At 47.2% G+C, this 19,523-nt stretch overlaps 1 protein-coding gene across 1 annotated transcript in view; it reads left to right on the top strand.

Moving 5' to 3' along the window:
* shank1 (SH3 and multiple ankyrin repeat domains 1) overlaps window positions 1–18,846 on the top strand; it is a 69,316-nt gene extending 50,470 nt beyond the window's left edge. Inside the window, exons 16-27 of the mRNA XM_084037599.1 lie at window positions 5,280–5,362; window positions 5,449–5,573; window positions 5,800–5,935; window positions 6,020–6,100; window positions 8,777–8,803; window positions 8,894–8,950; window positions 9,130–9,245; window positions 9,894–10,017; window positions 10,569–14,040; window positions 14,247–14,258; window positions 14,447–15,337; window positions 18,497–18,846. Coding sequence (XP_083893725.1) covers window positions 5,280–5,362; window positions 5,449–5,573; window positions 5,800–5,935; window positions 6,020–6,100; window positions 8,777–8,803; window positions 8,894–8,950; window positions 9,130–9,245; window positions 9,894–10,017; window positions 10,569–14,040; window positions 14,247–14,258; window positions 14,447–15,337; window positions 18,497–18,584 — 5,212 coding nt within the window. The 3' untranslated portion in view covers window positions 18,585–18,846. The remainder of the gene's footprint in view (window positions 1–5,279; window positions 5,363–5,448; window positions 5,574–5,799; window positions 5,936–6,019; window positions 6,101–8,776; window positions 8,804–8,893; window positions 8,951–9,129; window positions 9,246–9,893; window positions 10,018–10,568; window positions 14,041–14,246; window positions 14,259–14,446; window positions 15,338–18,496) is intronic.
* Window positions 18,847–19,523: the final 677 nt, after the last annotated feature.

The following is a 19,523-nucleotide window of genomic DNA, read 5'->3' as shown; positions in this document are numbered from 1 at the left end:
CTCTGATATTTAAAGGTCCCATATTATTATTATTCTTTCCATATTATTATTATTATTATCCCTGGTCTCTACACCTATAAACTGGCCAACTCCCAGGATGAGGAGAACAAGCGACTCCTGCAGAGCAACTTTTAGACTGCTGAAATCCAGGACCACGGATGGGTTTGGGGCAACGCATATGGAAACAGTGTTGGACCTCTGACAGCTGTGTGGAACTGAAGAAAAACAGTATAATATGGGATCTTTAAGTCTGAAATGTCTTTGTGTAGATTGATGACATCATTCCTGCCCTTGAACTGATGCATGTCAGACTAAACAATTTTAATAGAAGGTCTACGTGCTTCTTCTTTCTGAGGGTAGTCCAGGAACTAGATCTTCTGAGGTGATCTGTTGACAGTGGGGGGGGATCTCCTCATTACCTTCAGCTAATATTATGTCGTTCCTGTAATGCCTTGCATCGGCGTCGTGGCGAACACGGCCCTCGCTTTGAGGCAAACTCATTTCAGTGTCCATGACTGGCTCTGAGCAAAGAGAGCATTATTTACATAGAAATAAAGCCCATTATCAATCGCATTTATTATTTACACACAAATCCCGCCTTCTGCCTCTCTCTCTCTCTCTCTCTCTCTCTCTCTCTCTCTCCCCTCGTTGTTCATTCTCTCACTCATCATCACTCTTCATCGTTCCTCAACTTCCCTCTCATCGCGTCTGTAACGGCGTTCCTCTCTGGCACACAGTATCATTTATTATAAACACGCTCTTCATCAACGCTGACATTTAATGCAAGCCACTAACTCACACACATGTCTGTGTGTACACACACACACACACACACACACACACACACACACACACACACACGTCTGTGTGAACACACTAGCACACACACACACACACACACACACACACACACACACACACACACACACACACACACACATGTCTGTGTGTACACGCTAGCACACACACACACACACACACACACACACACACACACACACACATGTCTGTGTGTACACGCTAGCACACACACACACACACACACACACACACACACACACACACATCATGGCTAATTAAAGCTGTGTTCCAGGCCTGGCTGCAGCTCCATGTAATATCTCACCTCTTCCTCTGTATTTGGCCACATCATTCACTTCTATTCATCACTGTACTGCTAACCCCCCCTGTGCTTTTAATTCTTATTGGTATCACCCTGTCTCCCCTGTGGTGTCTCCATCTGGAGGTCAAACAAGGAAGGGCACTCTGAAGGGAGAGGAGGGATGCAGAGAGGGATGAAGAGGTTGGATGGAGGACGAAGAGTTGAGAAATGGGTGAAAAGAAACATAAGCATTGTTTTTGTTTGTTCAAGCAACAGTTAAAATAAAAAAAAAAGTCCAATAAAAATGGAGACCAGCCGTTGTTCCTCCTTGTATGGTTGTATTGATATCCCACATGTTTCCTTTTTAACTGGTATGAAGGTCAGACAGGAGAAATGCTTGGATATGAGGGTGCTGTCAAACGTCATCACAGTGAAGGTATCTAACACCTCTGGTCTGTTTGTTGGAGAGGAATGTCTCCATACTTTACCGATCTGAGGCTCAGATGATTAAACTGTGCACACCTGGACATGCTGCCTCTCTCCCACATGAGACCGTGTTTTTGGCCAACGGTGGGTCAAATAAGGACGAGCGAGCACACATTTTGGAGGAGAGAGAGGCAGAAACACTGCTGTGTTCGTCCTCCTGCTTGCTTGTCCGTATAAAATGATAGGATTGTTCATACATGTCCAACATTAATGACAGTTTTGGCTCAAATTTAAAAGAAGAGCTGGCCAGCAGCATGAAAGTGTGTGTTCATGGCCATCCTACATGCAGACACACACAAGCATGTGGACCTTCTGTCAACGCTGGTGTGCTCTCCTGCTCCCTCCCCTCTCTCTCCCTCTTTCATACCCTCTCTTTATCTCTCTGTCCTCACACATGCATGCACATGCAAACGCGTTCACACTCTGTATACAGGATCACAGCAGTGTAGACTGACATGCAGGCAGAGAAACAAAAAGGCAGAGATGTGAGCAGAGGGAGCAGAGCTGTGATCATCCTTGGATGCAGGAGGGAGGAGGGAGGAGGGAGGGGGGAGGGAGGGAGGAGGGAGGCAAGTCGACGGAGGACAGCTTCGACATACGTGGAAGGAGGCTCTGACTAAGAGATGATGTGAGTGTCTATTCCAGAGAATCTCTCTCTCTCTCCTTCTCATCCTCCTCTTCCTCCTCCACCACTCAGCAGCCAGCTGTTCCTCTCTCTCCTCTTCCTGTCTGCGTTGATGCGTCTCCTCCTCCCCCTCGTTCCCTCTCTACCCTCTCATTCATGCTTTGTTTACAGCCAACGTGAGGCCATAGTGTGTGTGTGTGTGTGTGTGTGTGTGTGTGTGTGTGTGTGTTCATGTGTGTGTGCATGTTAGAGGTTGGAAAGAGAGTGGATGGGGTGGGGAAGGTTACTTGTGTGATTTAAAGGCATGCAGGCTTGGTTTCAGGCTCCAGAAGGATCCGCACAAAGTCAGATTTGTAATATTACATAACCGCGGTTTGACTTCATCATTCTGTCACATAATAGTGACGTTACCCTCATTTAAACGTATATGTAATTCATCCTTCAGACTGTTTTTATGAATGGGTAATCATGCCGGTGACGGATGAGAGGACACTTTGAACCGGAGGAGGTGGAGGAGTGAGCTGGAGGAGTGAGCTGCATGCATGTTTGAGACTGTGTGAACATCACTCCCCATGAACAAACCCCATCACCTCTCTCTCTAAATGATCCAATCTCTCTCTACTTTCTTAAGCCACCTTTCCCCCTCCCTCTCCCTCTGCTCCTCTTCTCTCTCCCTCTCTCACTCTTTGTGTGTCGCAGTCACAATGAACCATCTCCATCTCTCTCCCATTCCTCCTCTCTCTCTGTCTTAAGTATGAAGGGGTTGGGAGGAGAGCTCGGCCCTCTCCCTTTCCCTTCTTCCATATCGCTCTCCTCCTCCTCTTCCTCCTCTCCTCCTCCTCTTCTCTCGCGGCTCGCGCTCGCTGCTGTCTCGCTGGAAGACGAGAAGGAGAAGGAGCAGGAGAAGGAGGAGGAGGAGAGGGAGGGGAGGAAATGGCGATGGGGGCATGCGGCGAGGAGGATGTCTCCCTCTCCCTCTCCCTCTCTTCTTCCTGGCCGTCGCTCGGCCCTGTGAATCGGAGCGTCTGGTTCATTTACAGGTACCTGCCGGCGTTTTACCCCCTCCTCCTCCTCCTCTCCTGGGGAGACGGCAGCGGAGGAGGTGCATGCATCGTGGACGTCATGGATGGAGCTATACGATGGGTTGACAGATGTTGCAGTGCATGCTTGCAGACGTGTTTGATTCCGTGTGTGTGTGAAGCTGCTGCTGCTCATCCCCATGTTCAGCGCTGTGTGAACATGTGTGTCGTTTTCTTCCTCTCTGCTTTGAATCTCTGAACAAACGTCCTCTGGCGATGCTGCACTGGCACAAAGTGACGCTCGCTGCTTTCACTGTTGTGCGGCTTGATTTGTGTGTTTGTGTGCACGGATGTGTTTGTGTGCACGGATGTGTTTGTGTGCACGGATGGTGTGTTTGCTGGCGTCCATCAAAAACACAAAGGTGTATATGGCAGGGGAATTTCTCTTGCTCCGCTGGCCGGTGGATTGCTGGTGTCCTGCGTATACTCTGTGTCGTTATGTTTACCCGTGTGTGTGTGTGTGTGTGTGTGTGTGTGTGTGTGTGTGTGTGTGTGTGTGTGTGTGTGTGTGTGTGTGTGTGTGTGTGAGCGAGCAGGAGAGAGAGAGAGAGAGAGAGAGAGAGAGGGAGACTGCCAACAAATTGGAAACAGTGAGGGAGTTTTAACGATGCAGCATGCATGACAAGTCCAGCTTCTTTCTGACAGCTCTATGGAAGCCTGCGTGGCCAAACCTCTAATATCTCAGCGTGTTGGTGTGCAGTATGAGACGCAGTGTGTGCTGTCCAGACTGCATCTAAGATACCCATGACAACGTTGGGTCAGTCATATGAATACTGGCTGGATCGTCCACACAGGTGGACCTGAAGGGCTGAACTGTGGAGCCTCAGAGCCACATTAATGGTGTTCTAGTTACAAAGTTTATCACGAGGGCTCATCAAGCCGACCATCAACTTAAGGTTGTAGAAACTAGGAAAGTTCATATCGTGATAACATCCCGTTATATTTGATATTTATATTCCCATTAAAGAGTTTTCTGAAACATTATGTTTGCTGTCAATCGAGCAACTTGTTGCTTGTGTTGCTGCAGAGACGGGACAGAAAAGAGGGGATGCCGTGTGTGTGTCTGCATGTTAAATCCCCAGTCTACCTTAAGATGTGTGTGAACGCGTAGTATTCACTCGGCCCTTCGGGGGCATCCGAAGTCTGAGAACAGAGATGGACAGAAGTATAACAGAGACTGTGGAGAACATCACACTCTTAATCCACGGGATGAAAAAGACCATGAAGGGGGAAATGTGATTAGAAAAAAATGACTAGAAGCAAGAGGAACAAGGGAGGGAAGCCAGTATGAAGGGAGGTATGGAGGAGGCGGAGCCTAGGGATGGAAAAACGCTGGTGAAGAGAGGGATGAACAGATGGAGAGGGTTGGGACTATGTTGGTGCACGATGGGATTATCAGCATGTGGTTACAGTATGTTACAGCTGACATGGTGTGTGTGTGTGTGTATATATATATATATTATACACACACACACACCCCTCTGACTCACTGACTGACTGAACAGCCTTTTCCATTCATAACGAGAGTCCGTCAGAGAGACGGCGCTGTTTCCCACACCAAAGTGGTTCAAACTGAGATGAAGTGTGTCGCTGGCTCATACAACACAACGTATTTCATTGTTAGCATTAGTCGGTAGCTAAGAAGTAACGGCTCAGTCCAAATGTGTGAATTTAAACATTGTCATTCAATGGAAATAAGAAAAAAGAGGTTACAATGATTGATCTTTTCTAAATAACTAACGAGAGAAAGACCCTGAGTAGGAATATGATAAAAAAAACATGCATATTATTAAGTCTACATATGCTAATATGTATTTGCATCCATTTAAATCCAGTGCACTGTTTAAATGAGTTTCTGCATCGTACCGATGGTGCAAGGATGCACAGCATATGTCCTCCTTGTCTCCAACTTAAACTCATGTGTCTTTTCTTACTCTCTCTGTCTGTCTGTCTGTCTGTCTGTCTGTCTGTCTGTCTGTCTGTCCGTCAGTGACTATATAATCAAGGAGAAGTCCGTGCTTCTGCAGAAAAAAGACAGTGAGGGTTTCGGCTTCGTGCTGCGAGGGGCCAAAGGTAAGAAATAACTTCCTGCCTTGGTATGGTAGGTGTGATCGTACTTTATAATAATCCATTCTCACATGTCTTCATGGGGTCTCCAGCCCAGACTCCCATCGAGGAGTTCACCCCCACCCCGGCCTTCCCTGCCCTGCAGTACCTGGAGTCGGTGGATGAGGGAGGCGTCGCCTGGAGAGCCGGGCTCAGAATGGGGGATTTCCTGATAGAGGTGCTGCCATGATTTACCACTGCATTATGGGTTGGAATTGAAAGCTCTGACAGATTCTATATAGAGGTATCTGAACCTACACAGAACTAGAAAGCACATCTGGAACAAAAAACATCTGCAGGCTGTATAAATGTCTTCTTTATTGACGTAAATGACGTCTGAGAACATATGAGCAAAGATGGTAAAACTAAGGATTAAACTGTGATATTAAACTCTGCTGTTCCAGGTCAATGGGCAGAACGTGGTGAAGGTGGGTCACAGACAGGTCGTCAACATGATCCGGCAAGGTGGCAACAGCCTCATGGTCAAGGTTGTCATGGTAACCCGCAACCCCGACATGGAGGAGGGTTCGAGGAAGAAAAGTAAGAGTGTGTCTGCTGACCCCTAGGGGGCTCCACTGCAGCTGAACGGCGGTGGTTCCTGACCCCTGTTTTCTGTCCCTCCAGTCCCCCAGCAGAGTAAGAGGCTGAGCACTCCGGCCATCGCCCTGCGGTCCAAGTCCATGACGTCAGAACTGGAGGAGATGGGTAAGAGATTCAGAGTGAAGACATGAAAACAAAGAACTGAGATGTAAATACAGAGAGCACGTTAACGCTGTGGAGGGGGGAGGAGGAGTGAGGATGGAGGTGATGCAGGATGATAGAAACAGTGTCAAACCAGAGTGTTGGGGTTTGCTAAAGCTGCTGGAAGTGTGAAGGGGAGATGAGGAAGGCTACATTTAGACAGAAGGAGATAGTTACTGACAGAAGAGAGGTGGATGACGGTCTCAATGCATTTCACTGTTGTTTCAGAGGTTCCACACTGTCACATCCAGCACCCCCACTACAGGTAACCCCACCCAGAGAAGTGTGTTCCCTGTGACCCCTCACTGCCCGCCTACTTACCCCCCCACTGCTCCCGGCCCACAGCTTTAACCCCTCTAGCTCAACACACACACACACACACACGCACACACACAGCAAGTATTTGTTGCCAAGGTAACGCTGCAGGGTGAATGGGCATCACCTGAGAGAGTTTTCTGGGTGCCACAAACATTCACGGCTAAATGTATTAGTGAGCAAAGAACACGGCCTTGATATATCATTTGTTGAGAAACGTCTTTGAGTCATTTGGAAGAAATCATACCCACGATAACATTATTGAGATGAGTAATTTTTCTTTTAGAGAAATCAACTTTGTTCCAGGTCTGTTGCTGTGGTAACGTGTTATGTGTGGCTATGCTTATGCCATCTCTATTTGAGGCAAAATAGTGGGAGGAGAGTGCATGTTGAGGGTCAACACCCCCATTCACAGACAAGAAGATTATATTAGATATTATTACAGAGTTACTGCAGGCACCCGCAGATGAGTTAGCATCTTTACACGTTCCCTCGTCACAAAAACCTGAAGTAAGGTCTGTGGTTAACTTGGAGATGTTAACATTCTGCTCTACGCCGGTAGATTTCCCTCTCATTACATTTAGAAGCGTTATGTTTCTGGTGTAATGTTCGATCATCCCTGCAGCGTTTCTATTCTTCCCCTTACAATGACTTAAACTTGCCCAAACTAAACACCAGCTTTGTGACGATTATTCTGACCTGGAAGTCCAACCTTTGCTTTACTCCTCCCCGTCTCCTCCTCACCTGTTCCTCTCTGTGTGTGACCTCACCTGACAAACAGAAGCATGAGCGCCCGGTGGAAACACAGGTGCCAGTTTCCTGAACCCCGACCCCACCTCCCCTTCACCATGAGTGCTCACGACATATAAACTGTTCTCTAACCAAACCGTTTTAAAATGCTGTGTTGAAATTTACTCTCCGGCAGAAACACAAAGGTGCTCTTCTTCCACCACAATGTTTTTTAGAGAGAATTTAATCATTATTTTGTGGAAAGAATCGTAGTAACGTTGCTGTTTTGAAGCTGCGTCGTCGTCGTCATACATGAAATGAACCAAAGGCTGATATTAGGTTATTACACAGGTTATTACAGAGGGCTCATATTGCAACTGAAAAGTAAAAGAAATGCCAAACTAGGTTTGAGATCATTCAGAAACAGCATCTTATTGAATAGTTTGTCCAGCAGAAAGAAATGTGAATCCGTATGTGTTTATGATCTTATCCAACGTAAAGAAACACGTTTCCCTTACAATGAAATTCTTCGTTTCCACAGAATGCCAAACAATGTAAACAAAGTATAAAATAGATAAATAATACAAAACAAAGCCATTTTAAAAGGCAGCATGTGACAAATAAATAAAGACTAAAACAACAGTAAAACAGTGCAGTTCTGTTATGTGGATGATGATGCTCCTGTCGGCTTCAGGAGTCTGAAGTATCAGAGATCCACAGAGATCTCAGGTTGGCGATACTTTAAATCAAATACAGATGTGGCCACTCACCTTTATCATACTGTATAATAACGTCCTCCTCGTGGATGAAGGTGAGAGCAGCCCAGTGCGTGAAGAAGCCCATACCATATGCTTATTCTAATGTATTAGAATGAATGGAGCTGCGGTGGCGATGAAACGTCTCACCTCTGTGCTGCAGTGTCCCAGTTAACCTCAAAGTCATGCTGCAACATAACAAGGGCGTTAAATGGAAAACAATCCTGCGGTCCACTCGTGAACCCCGACACCAACTTAAATATGATCGGACAAAACGATTGCTTATTTTTAAAATGATTGTTTGCTAAATGTTGTAAATGTTCAGGACTCTTTACTTGGCTAAACCATCGGACAGTAAAATGTTTACTTCTGATTCTTTGAGAATTAGACGTTATGAAGTTTAACAGCTTGAGTATTCAGGCCACGCACACACGCTCACTCACACCAGTGGATGCAAACACTTAAGGGTCACCTTTAATTCCTCCTTTCCTCCCTTTAGTCCCTTCTCTGCTAACTGCTTTAACCACTGAGTCTTCTCTTTTCTCCCTTTGTCCCCACTTGACCGCTGGCTGGATCTTAACCATCTAACAGTGGAGAGAGGTGGGAGTCAACTTCACTAATTCCACATATCTGTGTGTGTGAGAGCGAGTAACAGCTGTGTGTGCAGCATATTTACTGTAACATAAGTGGGCATAGCTCGGGTGTGATGTACGTGCTTTCATATGGAGCCTGCCGAGGTGACTCAGTTTGTCGGGCTCCAGGGAGTATGATTAGTATTCACTGTAGAGCCACCGCACTTTCACTCCTGCCAAACTTAAGTCTCCTTTTGTCCTCATTCCAGCTGCTACCCCTTGGAAAAAAAAATCAGGTACGCTCTGGTTAACACTGGCTGAAAGGTACCGTATCCATGCTGCTCTCAACATGACTTATTGGGCTGATTGTGTGTTTTTTCTTTTAGAATTCGAATCGTCACAGGTTACAGAGAAGAAGAGGACCGTCTATCAGATGGCTTTGAGTAAGGAACACATGTTTGTCAGTTTCCTGAACCTCTTCCTCTCTTTCTCATCCACCTTCATCAAGTGTGTCCCTTTCACACATTATCCTCTTCATGTTGTCACTGTCCATTTTTCTGTTTCATTGCCGTATGTCTCTCTCTCTCTCGCTCTCTCTCTCTCTATGTCTGTTTTCTCTCAGATAAACTCGATGAAATTCTTGCAGCAGCCCAGCAGACAATCAGCACCAATGAGGCGCCGGGGACACGGGGCCAGGGGCAAAAACGAGACCGGGGACGCAGTTTCTATGGCAACGAGGTGTGTATCCTGAACATGCGACGGTCGATTTCTTTACATTTACATGTGGTCCTGACTCGGTCTATCATCAGGTCGAACATGGAAGTCAATCGTAGGAAGAGACAGCAAATCATATGGAATAATAATATCCAATGTGCTTCAATGGCAAAGAAATAAAAGTAAAAAAGTAAAAATGTCTCTGCGTTCCTACATCAAAACATTTGAAAAGTTGAAGATCACCATGGAGACCCAGAAATAAGCAAATACACACGGAGAGGTCATATCACCTCATGTGCATCGACGTAGTGTGGAGTTATTCTTGGCTTATTTCAACCCTTCAACACACCACAGAACCCCAACAGGACTATTTGGATACCATCCCTCCCATGTTACCTGACTTCTTGAAGAGACGTTTTCCTTGCACGCCTCCACGTTTCCCCATTTACTTCAGCTCATCAAGACTTTCTCATTTATTGTGTTATACGCATGCAAGAAAAGTTCTCTTCACAGATTCAAGGTAACATGGTGAGTAAATGATATGTGATCATTTAGGAGGTGAAGTATTACTTTAAGTGATACTTTATGTTGCATTAACAGTAAATAAGAATTTAAAATGAGCTCTCCGTCCCTGTTGTACACCTGAGTCTCATGCACGCTCCTTTCCTGCAGCCGAACTACGGCGACCAGGCCGGGATGGGGATGACGGCGTCCGGCTTGGGCCTCGGCTATGACCGTGGCCAGTACTCCTCAGGTCACGGCCCACCGCACGGTATGCGTCGGCAGAAATCCATCGGTGAGGCTGTCTGTCTTTTCTGTCTGCCCTCCTTCCGCCTGTCTGTCTGTCCTCTGGACCAGTGGAGGTCTACACTGTGCTGACCTGTCTGTCTGTGGCACGTATATCCGTATCTCTAGCTGATTTGTATGTGCTATACTCTACCTGTTTAGATAAGATGTGTGTTTTATACTCACCCTACTACTGTTAGCGTGGCACTAATCTCTCTTTCATTCTGATGGATTCTTTTTGGGTTTGGTGCTTATTAAGGCTCCTGAATTAGTAATGTGCTCTCTGGTGACCAATGCTGCTGTGTGATGCTGTGTGTGTAATATATAGCACTAACTGACTTACCCACTAACAGACAGGGATGAGGACAGACTCGCTGGCAGGTAGACGGGCAGATTTAGACAGACACTCTCAAACATTTCTCCTTCTCTGGCTCCATTCCCTCTCTCCTCTTATCCACCGCAACACTTTCTTTCTTGCTCATCAGCCGCTCTTCCTCTCTCCATCTGTGAATCCCTATTTCACCCCAGTTCTTTTCTGTATTTGTGAACGCTGTCCTACAGGAGTGCCTGAGGAGGAGAGGCAGCTCCTGCATCCTCCAGCCATGAAGTTTGCTCGCAGTCTGTCGGTGCCCGGTCCCGACGACATCCCTCCTCCTCCCACCACGGCTCCACCCGAGCCTCCGTTCTCCTCCGCCCCGCCACTCGGGTGGAGAGCCAAGTCGTCCCAGCAGCCTGTCTCCGTGTCCCAGTCCACATCCACCTCTGCACACTACCAGCCCTACTCCCAGTCCCAGGTGCATTTCACGCATGGGGGCAGGGAAAGGGCAGGTGGGCCCAGCACTGGACCCAGCACGGGCCCCAGCGGTGCAGCGGCGGACCACACCACCTCTTATGCACACGCGACTGCCCACACGGCTCAAAGCAGGACTGCGTCGCGGAAGGTTGCCTATACTGGGGAGCCTGTTGGAGCCGGCATCGGGGCTGGTGGAGGGGCCAAGGCAGCAGGTCTTCGGAGAGGCTACAGCACTGCTGTCCCCCCATCCAGCATTGCCACTGTAATGCCCCAGCAGCAACAGGCTACCCAGAGTCAACCCCAGCGAGCAGACCGCAGTGCTGGAGCAGGCGGGCCCAAAGGAGGCGCCCGGAGAGGGAAGGGCCCGTTGGTGAAACAGTCAAAGGTAGAGGACCTGCGCTTGAACCAAGGTACGCTGGGTGGCAAAGGCTCGGTGGAGAAAAGCTCCATCCCCATCCCCACCATCATCGTCAAGGCTCCCTCCACCAGCAGCAGTGGTCGCAGCAGCCAGGGCAGCAGTGTGGAGGCCGACGCTCCTGCATCAGGGGAGACGGATGAAGCCAAAACCCCCCACGGCCCTCCTCCTTCCACTCCTGCTCCACAGCCCCCTGCACCTCCTTCCATCCCAGCACCGCCGCCTCCCACCCTGCCTTCCATGCGAGCCCAGGATAACAGTGACTTTACCAGCCAGTTTGGGGCCGCCATCGTTGGTGCAGCCCGCCGGGACAGGGAGCGGTTCCACGAAGCCCGCAGAAAGAGTGCCTCCTTGTTCATGTCTGCTGAGGAGGACGATGGCCTAACAAGGACTCAGGTGTCACAGCAACAGCTGAGCACGCAGACTGAAAGCTCATCAACACGGTTGCGCCCGTCCAAGTCTATTGACGAGGGCATGTTTTCTGGGGACACTTTTATCCATCACACTCGCAGCATGCCTCCAGCCTTCGGCCTGCCTGAGTACTCCTCTACTGCCCTGGACTATCAGCCCAAGTCTGTGCCCAACGACCTGTACACAGCAGCAGGGAGACAGTCAGCATCCTCCGGTACCACCTTCATCCATCCTCTAACAGGAAAGGCCCTCGACCCCACGTCACCTCTCGGCCTCGCCCTGGCTGCCAGGGAACGTGCTCTGAGGGATGACAGCAGGTTACGGAGGGGAACAGAACACCATTTCACCCGCCAGATGTCCAGTGTGGTGTACCCTTCGTCCACGGTCACCTCTCAGCCAGTGTCGTCCACCGCCCAGTCCTCCAGCTCCTCTTACCTCGTCACCTCGTCTTCCCTGGCTGCGACCACGGCCACTGTGGGCCGCCCACCCTCGCCCAGAATCCTCCGAGGAGGCGGGAGCGTGTGGAGCGAGGAAGGAGGCGGCGGAGGAGAGAGGGAGCGGGAGGGAGGCGGGGCTCGCGAGGGCCTTCGGGTTCGCTTCTCCGAGGACAAAACGGTCCACACGCACCACTACCAGCCTCAGCCGTATCAGCCGTCATACAAGGAGAGGGAGCGGGAGAGGTCGAGGGAACGGGAGAGGTCGAGGGAACGGGAGAGGGAGCTGTCGAGGGAACGGGAGAGGGACAAGGAGAGAGAGGGTTACATGAGGAGGGCGGAGCAGGCGGCTGCCAATGCAGCGGCTGATAGCTCTGCACAGCCTCAGCAGCCCGGGAGGCCCTCCTTTCTCAGGTTGGAGAGTCAAGCCGAGGCCTACATCCTGTCCCTCACCCCTCCCTCCCCCCCACCTACCGGTGCTCAGCACACAGCAAACACTACTGGGAGCACTGGGTCCGGTCTGATGGTTCTCCCCCCCCCTGCCCCCTCCGTGGACGCGGACGATGAGTTCGTCTACGCCGACCCTCTCCCACCTCCATTACAGTTCGCCAACAGCTTCGACAGGGGGGGCGGGGGGTTATCAGGGTACTCGCAACACGGAATGCGCCCCAACAGCCTGACCTCCCGCCAACAGCAGGTCCCGCCACCTCCACCTCCTCCTCCGCCACCGCCACCCCCGCCCCCCCAAAAAGAACCATTTGGAAGTGGGTTTCCTGCCCACACGCCCCTGCCCTCGCCTCAGGCGGGGGATTCCACTGCCTCCAGCCTCACGTCTTACGACAGCGAGGTGGCTAACCTGACTCAGTCCGCCCCCTCCCCGTCTCAAACATCGCCCAATCCCCCGCCCCCCCACTCGCCCTCGACTCTCCAGCCCACGTCATCAACGGGAGCCCCACCTCCCCCGTCGGTTTCACCCCCGCCTCCTCCCGGATCTTATCACAGACCTTTCCCTATGACACACCCCCACCACCTTTACAATAGCTCCCACACTCCCGGGCGCTCCTCCCCCACACCTCCCCCACACACAGTTGCACCTCCCCTGGCTTACCGCGGTACCCCAGCCCCTTCCTCCACCCCTGCCACCTCCGCTCCACTCCGGGGCACCGCCTCACATGCCACGACCGCTAGCTGTGCCGCTACAACCACCACTGCTGCCACCACAACAAGCACCTCCACTCAGCTCTACCACGAGCGCACACAAGCCACACACACCGCTGCAAGCGGTCGCAGGACGGGGGAGCACCACCGCCCCTCCCCCGCCACCAAGAAAGGGGAGTCCCAGGAGACGGTGGTGGACTCTGGAATCGAAGAGCTGGACAGCCGCAGCAGCAGCGACCACCACCTGGACAGCATCCTGGCCAGCGTCCGGGCAGACCGGCTGGACCGAGGCGAGAGAGTGGGACGGCTGGGAGGCAGGACGGGGGAATCAGAAAGGGGGGGCGATTTCCTGGAGTCTTACATGAGCTACCTGGATGGACAAACGTTTGAGATGCAGAATGCCACAGCGGCAGCCTCCACCTACCCAAAGACCAACCGGTTCAGAGACGGAGGTCGAACCAGCGAGCTCCACCGACAGACCAGCACTGCTCCGGCATCCTTCCACTCCCACAGACGGCGGGAAGAGCCGGACGACGACGAGACCGAGGAGGACGACGGCCGCGACGGCTACGGGTCCAGGGACATGCAGAATCTGGGACGTCCCATTTCACCGTACTTCGATCGCCCTCGCACTCCGGAGATGAAGCCTCTGTGGGGCGAGGGGCAGACGGCCGGGGAGCAGTCCGCCGCCCTGTTAGAGGGCAAGAAGATTTACCCTCCTGCATCCAGCATGAGGCCCAGCATCATCAACGAGCTGAACAGTAAGCTGCAGCAACGCACCAAGGACAGCTGGAGCAGCCAGAGACCGCTGGGCAGACACAGGTGAGAACATTTACCACAGCATGACCTCCATCTTGAATTGTTGTCCATGCATGTCATCGTCACTCTACTAATGTCTGTCTGCCACCTGTGAGCTCTTAACCTCTTTGAAAAGCTGCGTACTGTCTGTGTATGTCTGTGTACGTGTTGTGTCTATACTGTGTAAACTCTCCTCTCCTTTTATTCCTTCTTCCATGTGTTTCTCTCAGAAGCAGAAACAGGTAATAGAGCCACTTCAACACTCCTTTGTTTCTTGTCAGCCTGTTGTGAGACGGGAAGGAAGGCGAGGAAAGCCTTTTTCACTTGAAACATTTATTAATGTGATGTAATGATAGATGAAAATCATTGAATCCACCGTCTCTAGACATAGCTGGACAATGCTTAACTGTCTCTCCTTCTCCATTCCCAGATTTTCAGAAGACTCGGCCTCAGCCCTCAGCCCCCCCTCAGCTCGATCCCAGTCACCATCTCCCATTTCACTGTCGCAGCCGTCCTTGTCGCCATCGCCCACCCCTGCCTCCCATTATCCCAACTGGGGCAGATCCCCATCCCCCCAACCCCCAGCTGCCTCTCAGCCCCCACGCTCCCATTCTCCACTGTCCCCAACTACGTATGCCCCGTACCCCACGTCCCCCAAACACAGACCTGTCTACCGGACCAAAGCCCTGGAATTCCAGTTCATCCCCAGCCGCGAGACCCGTAAAGCAGAATCCCACATGTTCCAGCGTCGGAGGGCCCCCAGCCCCCTCATCTCACCGTCAGAGAGGCCGCAGCTGGGTCCACCACGACCCTCCTCCCTGCCGCTGCTCCCCACCACACCTCTATACAGTGCCATGTACGACCTCCGAGGTTCCATCACCCCTCCATCACCCGGGAACCCTCTTGGAGATCCTTACTTCTCACCCTCTCCCCCCCTGTTTGCCCCCTCAGGTGCCCCGCCTCCTCCAAACTCCACCTTAGTTGTCTCTCGATCCCTCTCTCCAACTCACTTCCTGTCCGGGACGTCGTCTCCGCCGCTGCACCCTCTCCCTCCACCTACATGCCTGAGTTACCCCCACCTACCGCCCCCTTCCCCCACAAAGCCTTTTGCCTCCAAGCCACTGCCCTACTGGAACAAGTACGACGTTGCAGACTGGCTGGGATACCTGAACCTGGGCGAGCACAGAGAGCGTTTCCTGGACAACGAGATCGACGGCACCCACCTGCCCTCCCTGACCAAGGACGACTACCTGGACCTGGGCGTGACACGCGTGGGCCACCGCATGAACATAGAGCGAGCCCTGAGGACCATCATGGACAGGTAGGGCTGGATTCATCATTTACCATCAATGCACTATTTACCTTTACATATAATAACCTAACCATCCCACGATGGGCTAGATTCATCATCATCATTTACCATCTCAATGGAATATTTACCTTTACATGCAACTGTTTCAAAAACCTTTAATAACCTAACCATCTGGGTATGGCTGCAAATCCCCGTCATTCCTTTTTTCTGACATACTAAATTATAACTTTGTTCATGATTTTATTCCGACATACTAAATTATAACTTTGTTCATGATTTTTTTCCAACATACTAAATTATGACTTTTTCATGATTTTTTCTGACATACTTAAATTATTTTTTTTAATGATTTTTTTCTGACATACTAAATTATGACTTTTTTCGTGATTTTTTCCCGACATACTAAATTATGACTTTTTCAGGACTTTTTTCTGACATACTAAATTATGACTTTTTTCCGACATACTAAATTATGACTTTTTCATGATTTTTTTCCGACAAACTAAATTATGACTTTTTCATGATTTTATTCCGACATACTAAATTATAACTTTGTTCGTGATTTTTTTCCGACATACTAAATTATGACTTTTTCATGATTTTTTTTCCGACAAACTAAATTATGACTTTTTCATGATTTTATTCCGACATATTAAATTATAACTTTGTTCATGATTTTTTTCCGACATACTAAATTATGACTTTTTCATGATTTTTTCAGACATACCCATTTTTTTTTTTCATGATTTCTTTTCTGACATACTAAATTATGACTTTTTTCGTGATTTTTTCCCGGCATACTAAATTATGACTTTTTCAGGACTTTTTTCCGACATACTAAATTATTTTTTTTCTGACATACTAAATTATGACTTTTTTCATTATTTTTTCCCGACATACTAAATTATGACTTTTTCAGGACTTTTTACCGACAAACTAAATTATGACTTTTTTTCCGACATACTAAATTATGACTTTTTCAAGTTTTTTTTCCGACATACTGAATTATGACTTTTTCATGATTTTTTCCGACATACTAAATTATGACTTTTTCAGGACTTTTTACCGACAAACTAAATTATGACTTTTTTTCCGACATACTAAATTATGACTTTTTCATGTTTTTTTTCCGACATACTGAATTATGACTTTTTCATGGTTTTTTTCCGACATACTGAATTATGACTTTTTCATGATTTTTTCCGACATACTAAATTATGATTTTTTTGACATTTTAAATTATTACTTTTTTCGTGATTTTTTTCCGACATACTGAATTATGACTTTTTCATGATTTTTTCCGACATACTAAATTATTACTTTTTTCCTGATTTTTTTTCTGACATTAAATTATTACTTTTTTCCAGATTTTTTTCCCACATACTGAATTATGACTTTTTCAGGATTTTTTCCGACATACTAAATTTACTTTTTTCAGGATTTTTTTTCTGACACATTAAATTGACTTTTTTCGAGATTTTTTCCGACATACTAAATTATGACTTTTTTCATTTTTTTCCAACATACTAAATTATGACTTTTTCATTACTTTCTTCCGAAATACTAAATTATGACTTTTTTCATTACTTTTTTCCGACATACTTAATTATGACTTTTTCATGATTTTTTTCTGACATATTAAATTACTTTTTTCGTGATTTTTTCCCGACATACTAAATTATGACTTTTTTCATGATTTTTTTTCTGACATATTAAATTATGACTTTTTTCGTGATTTTTTCCAACATACTAAATTATTACTTTTTTCATTTTTTTCCAACATACCAAATTATGACTTTTTCATTTCTTTCTTCCGACATACTAAATTATGACTTTTTTCATTACTTTTTTCCGACATACTTAATTATGTCTTTTTCGTGATTTTTTCCCGACATACTAAATTATGACTTTTTCAGGACTTTTTTCCGACATAATAAATTATGACTTTTTTTCGTGATTTTTTTCCGACATACTAAAGTATGACTTTTTCATGATTTTTTTACAACATACAAAATTATGACTTTTTTATGATTTTTTCCGACATACTGAATTTACTTTTTCATGATTTTTTCCGACATACTAAATTATGAGTTTTTTAATGATTTTTTTGACATTTTAAATTATTACTTTTTTCGTGATTTTTTTCCGACATACTGAATTATGACTTTTTCATGATTTTTTCCAACATACCAAATTATGACTTTTTCATTTCTTTCTTCCGACATACTAAATTATGACTTTTTCATGATTTTTTTACAACATACAAAATTATGACTTTTTTATGATTTTTTCCGACATACTAAATTCTGACTTTTTTTTATGATTTTTTATTCTGACATTTTAAATTATTACTTTTTTTTATGATTTTTTTCCGACATACTGAATTCTGACTTTTTCATGATTTTTTCCGACATACTAAATGAGTTTTTTAATGATTTTTTTTACATTTTAAATTATTACTTTTTTCGTGATTTTTTTCCGACATACTGAATTATGACTTTTTCATGATTTTTTCCGACATACTAAATGATGACTTTTTTCGTGATTTTTTCCAGACATACTAAATTATGACTTTTTTATTACTTTTTTCCAACATACTTAATTATGACTTTTTCATGATTTTTCCGACATACTAAATTATGCCCTTTTCTTCACTTTTTTCCGACATACTTAATAATTACTTTTTCATGATTATTTCCCGACATACTAAATTATATAAATAATGACTTTTTTTTCAGGACTTTTTTTTGACGTAATAAATTATGACTTTTTTCCCAAATGTCGTCAGTCATCAAGTGTGTGGTGACAACCTAGGGTGCGACTGTGGCTCAGGTGGTGGAGTGGGTTGGCCAGTGTTTGGAAGGTTGGTGGTTCGATCCCCGGCCGTGTCACCGCGTCATGGTCTTGTTCACCCAGCTTCCCTGTGTGTGAATGTGTCTGCTGTATGTTTTCAGTGGTTCCGTGGTTTACCACCACTGCTAGGACTGTGTGTGAATAAACCTTGAAAGCGTCTTTGGGTTCAGAAAAGCGCCATATAAATTGAATTAATATATATAACCAATGTTTTCCTAATCTAATCTGTGAAAAACAAACCAAACCAAACACTATGCATCATGATTTCACATAAAGCCCACCAGACATGACTCGTGTCTGCTCTTCTGTCCTTAGGCTGTCCAGCAGCCCATTCCCCATCTCCGTCCTCTCACCTCGGGATGGACAGCCTGAGAGGAGGAGGGACGACGGGAGTCGGAGCTGAGGTGGAGAGAGAGTAAGGAAGAAGCAGGGGTTGGAGTCAACAAGGGAGGAAGACACAACTGCTGCTATCCACGGTGGATTCACACAACCAATGAGGGGGGACGGCGTTCACACAGCGATGGGAGGAGTCACGTCCTGAAGGGGGAAACAGGGATGAAGGAAAACAAGGGCTGACGAGCTAGAAAGACACCGGCTGCTCCCCAGTCATGGCAGGCTGATCCAACATGCATGCACGGTCACACACACACACGCACGCACACACACACACACACACACACACACACACACACACACACACCAGGCAACTAATACGTAATGCAAACACACTTCATCGAAAGAAAATTCATACAAAGACACTCTGCCTGCAACAGACGAGTTACAAGTGAAGAGCGGCGAGGAAACCGAACCAAAATAAATAGATATAGATAAAGGTGTCATCGCGTTAGTTAGTCCTCTCACCTTTCAGCCGGCTGGCTCAATCTGCCCCCCCATGTGAGTGGATGTGGATGTCTGAGGAGAGTGGATGTGTCTTACAGTGGTGAATGGTAAAGGAAGGCTGGCTGTGTGATGTCTTCACCTCACCACTAGAGGGCTCTGTCCTCTCATCCTATGTGTTTCTCTTCATCAACAACACATATACAGACTGGTCACTGTATCACACATCTGTAGCAACAATAAGTGCCCAGACCAATGAAATCATATTAAAATAGGAAAGAATCACACCCGAGTACTACTATACAAGTACACACACACACACACACACACACACTTGTAAGTGTTAGACTTTATGGGACGCATATATAGACGCACTATGTGTTTGTATCCAAGTATAAGAAAGGGAGAAGTAAAAATGTCACATTAAATCACTATTTCGCCCCCTTCACAATATATTTTACCAAAAGGAAGGGAAAGGGAATTCAATAAAGTCTCTATACACCTA

Source organism: Eutrigla gurnardus (genome assembly GCF_963514095.1).
Source record: "Eutrigla gurnardus genome assembly, chromosome: 20".
In the NCBI taxonomy this organism is placed as follows: domain Eukaryota; kingdom Metazoa; phylum Chordata; class Actinopteri; order Perciformes; family Triglidae; genus Eutrigla; species Eutrigla gurnardus.
This window is presented reverse-complemented; position numbering and strand designations above follow the sequence as displayed.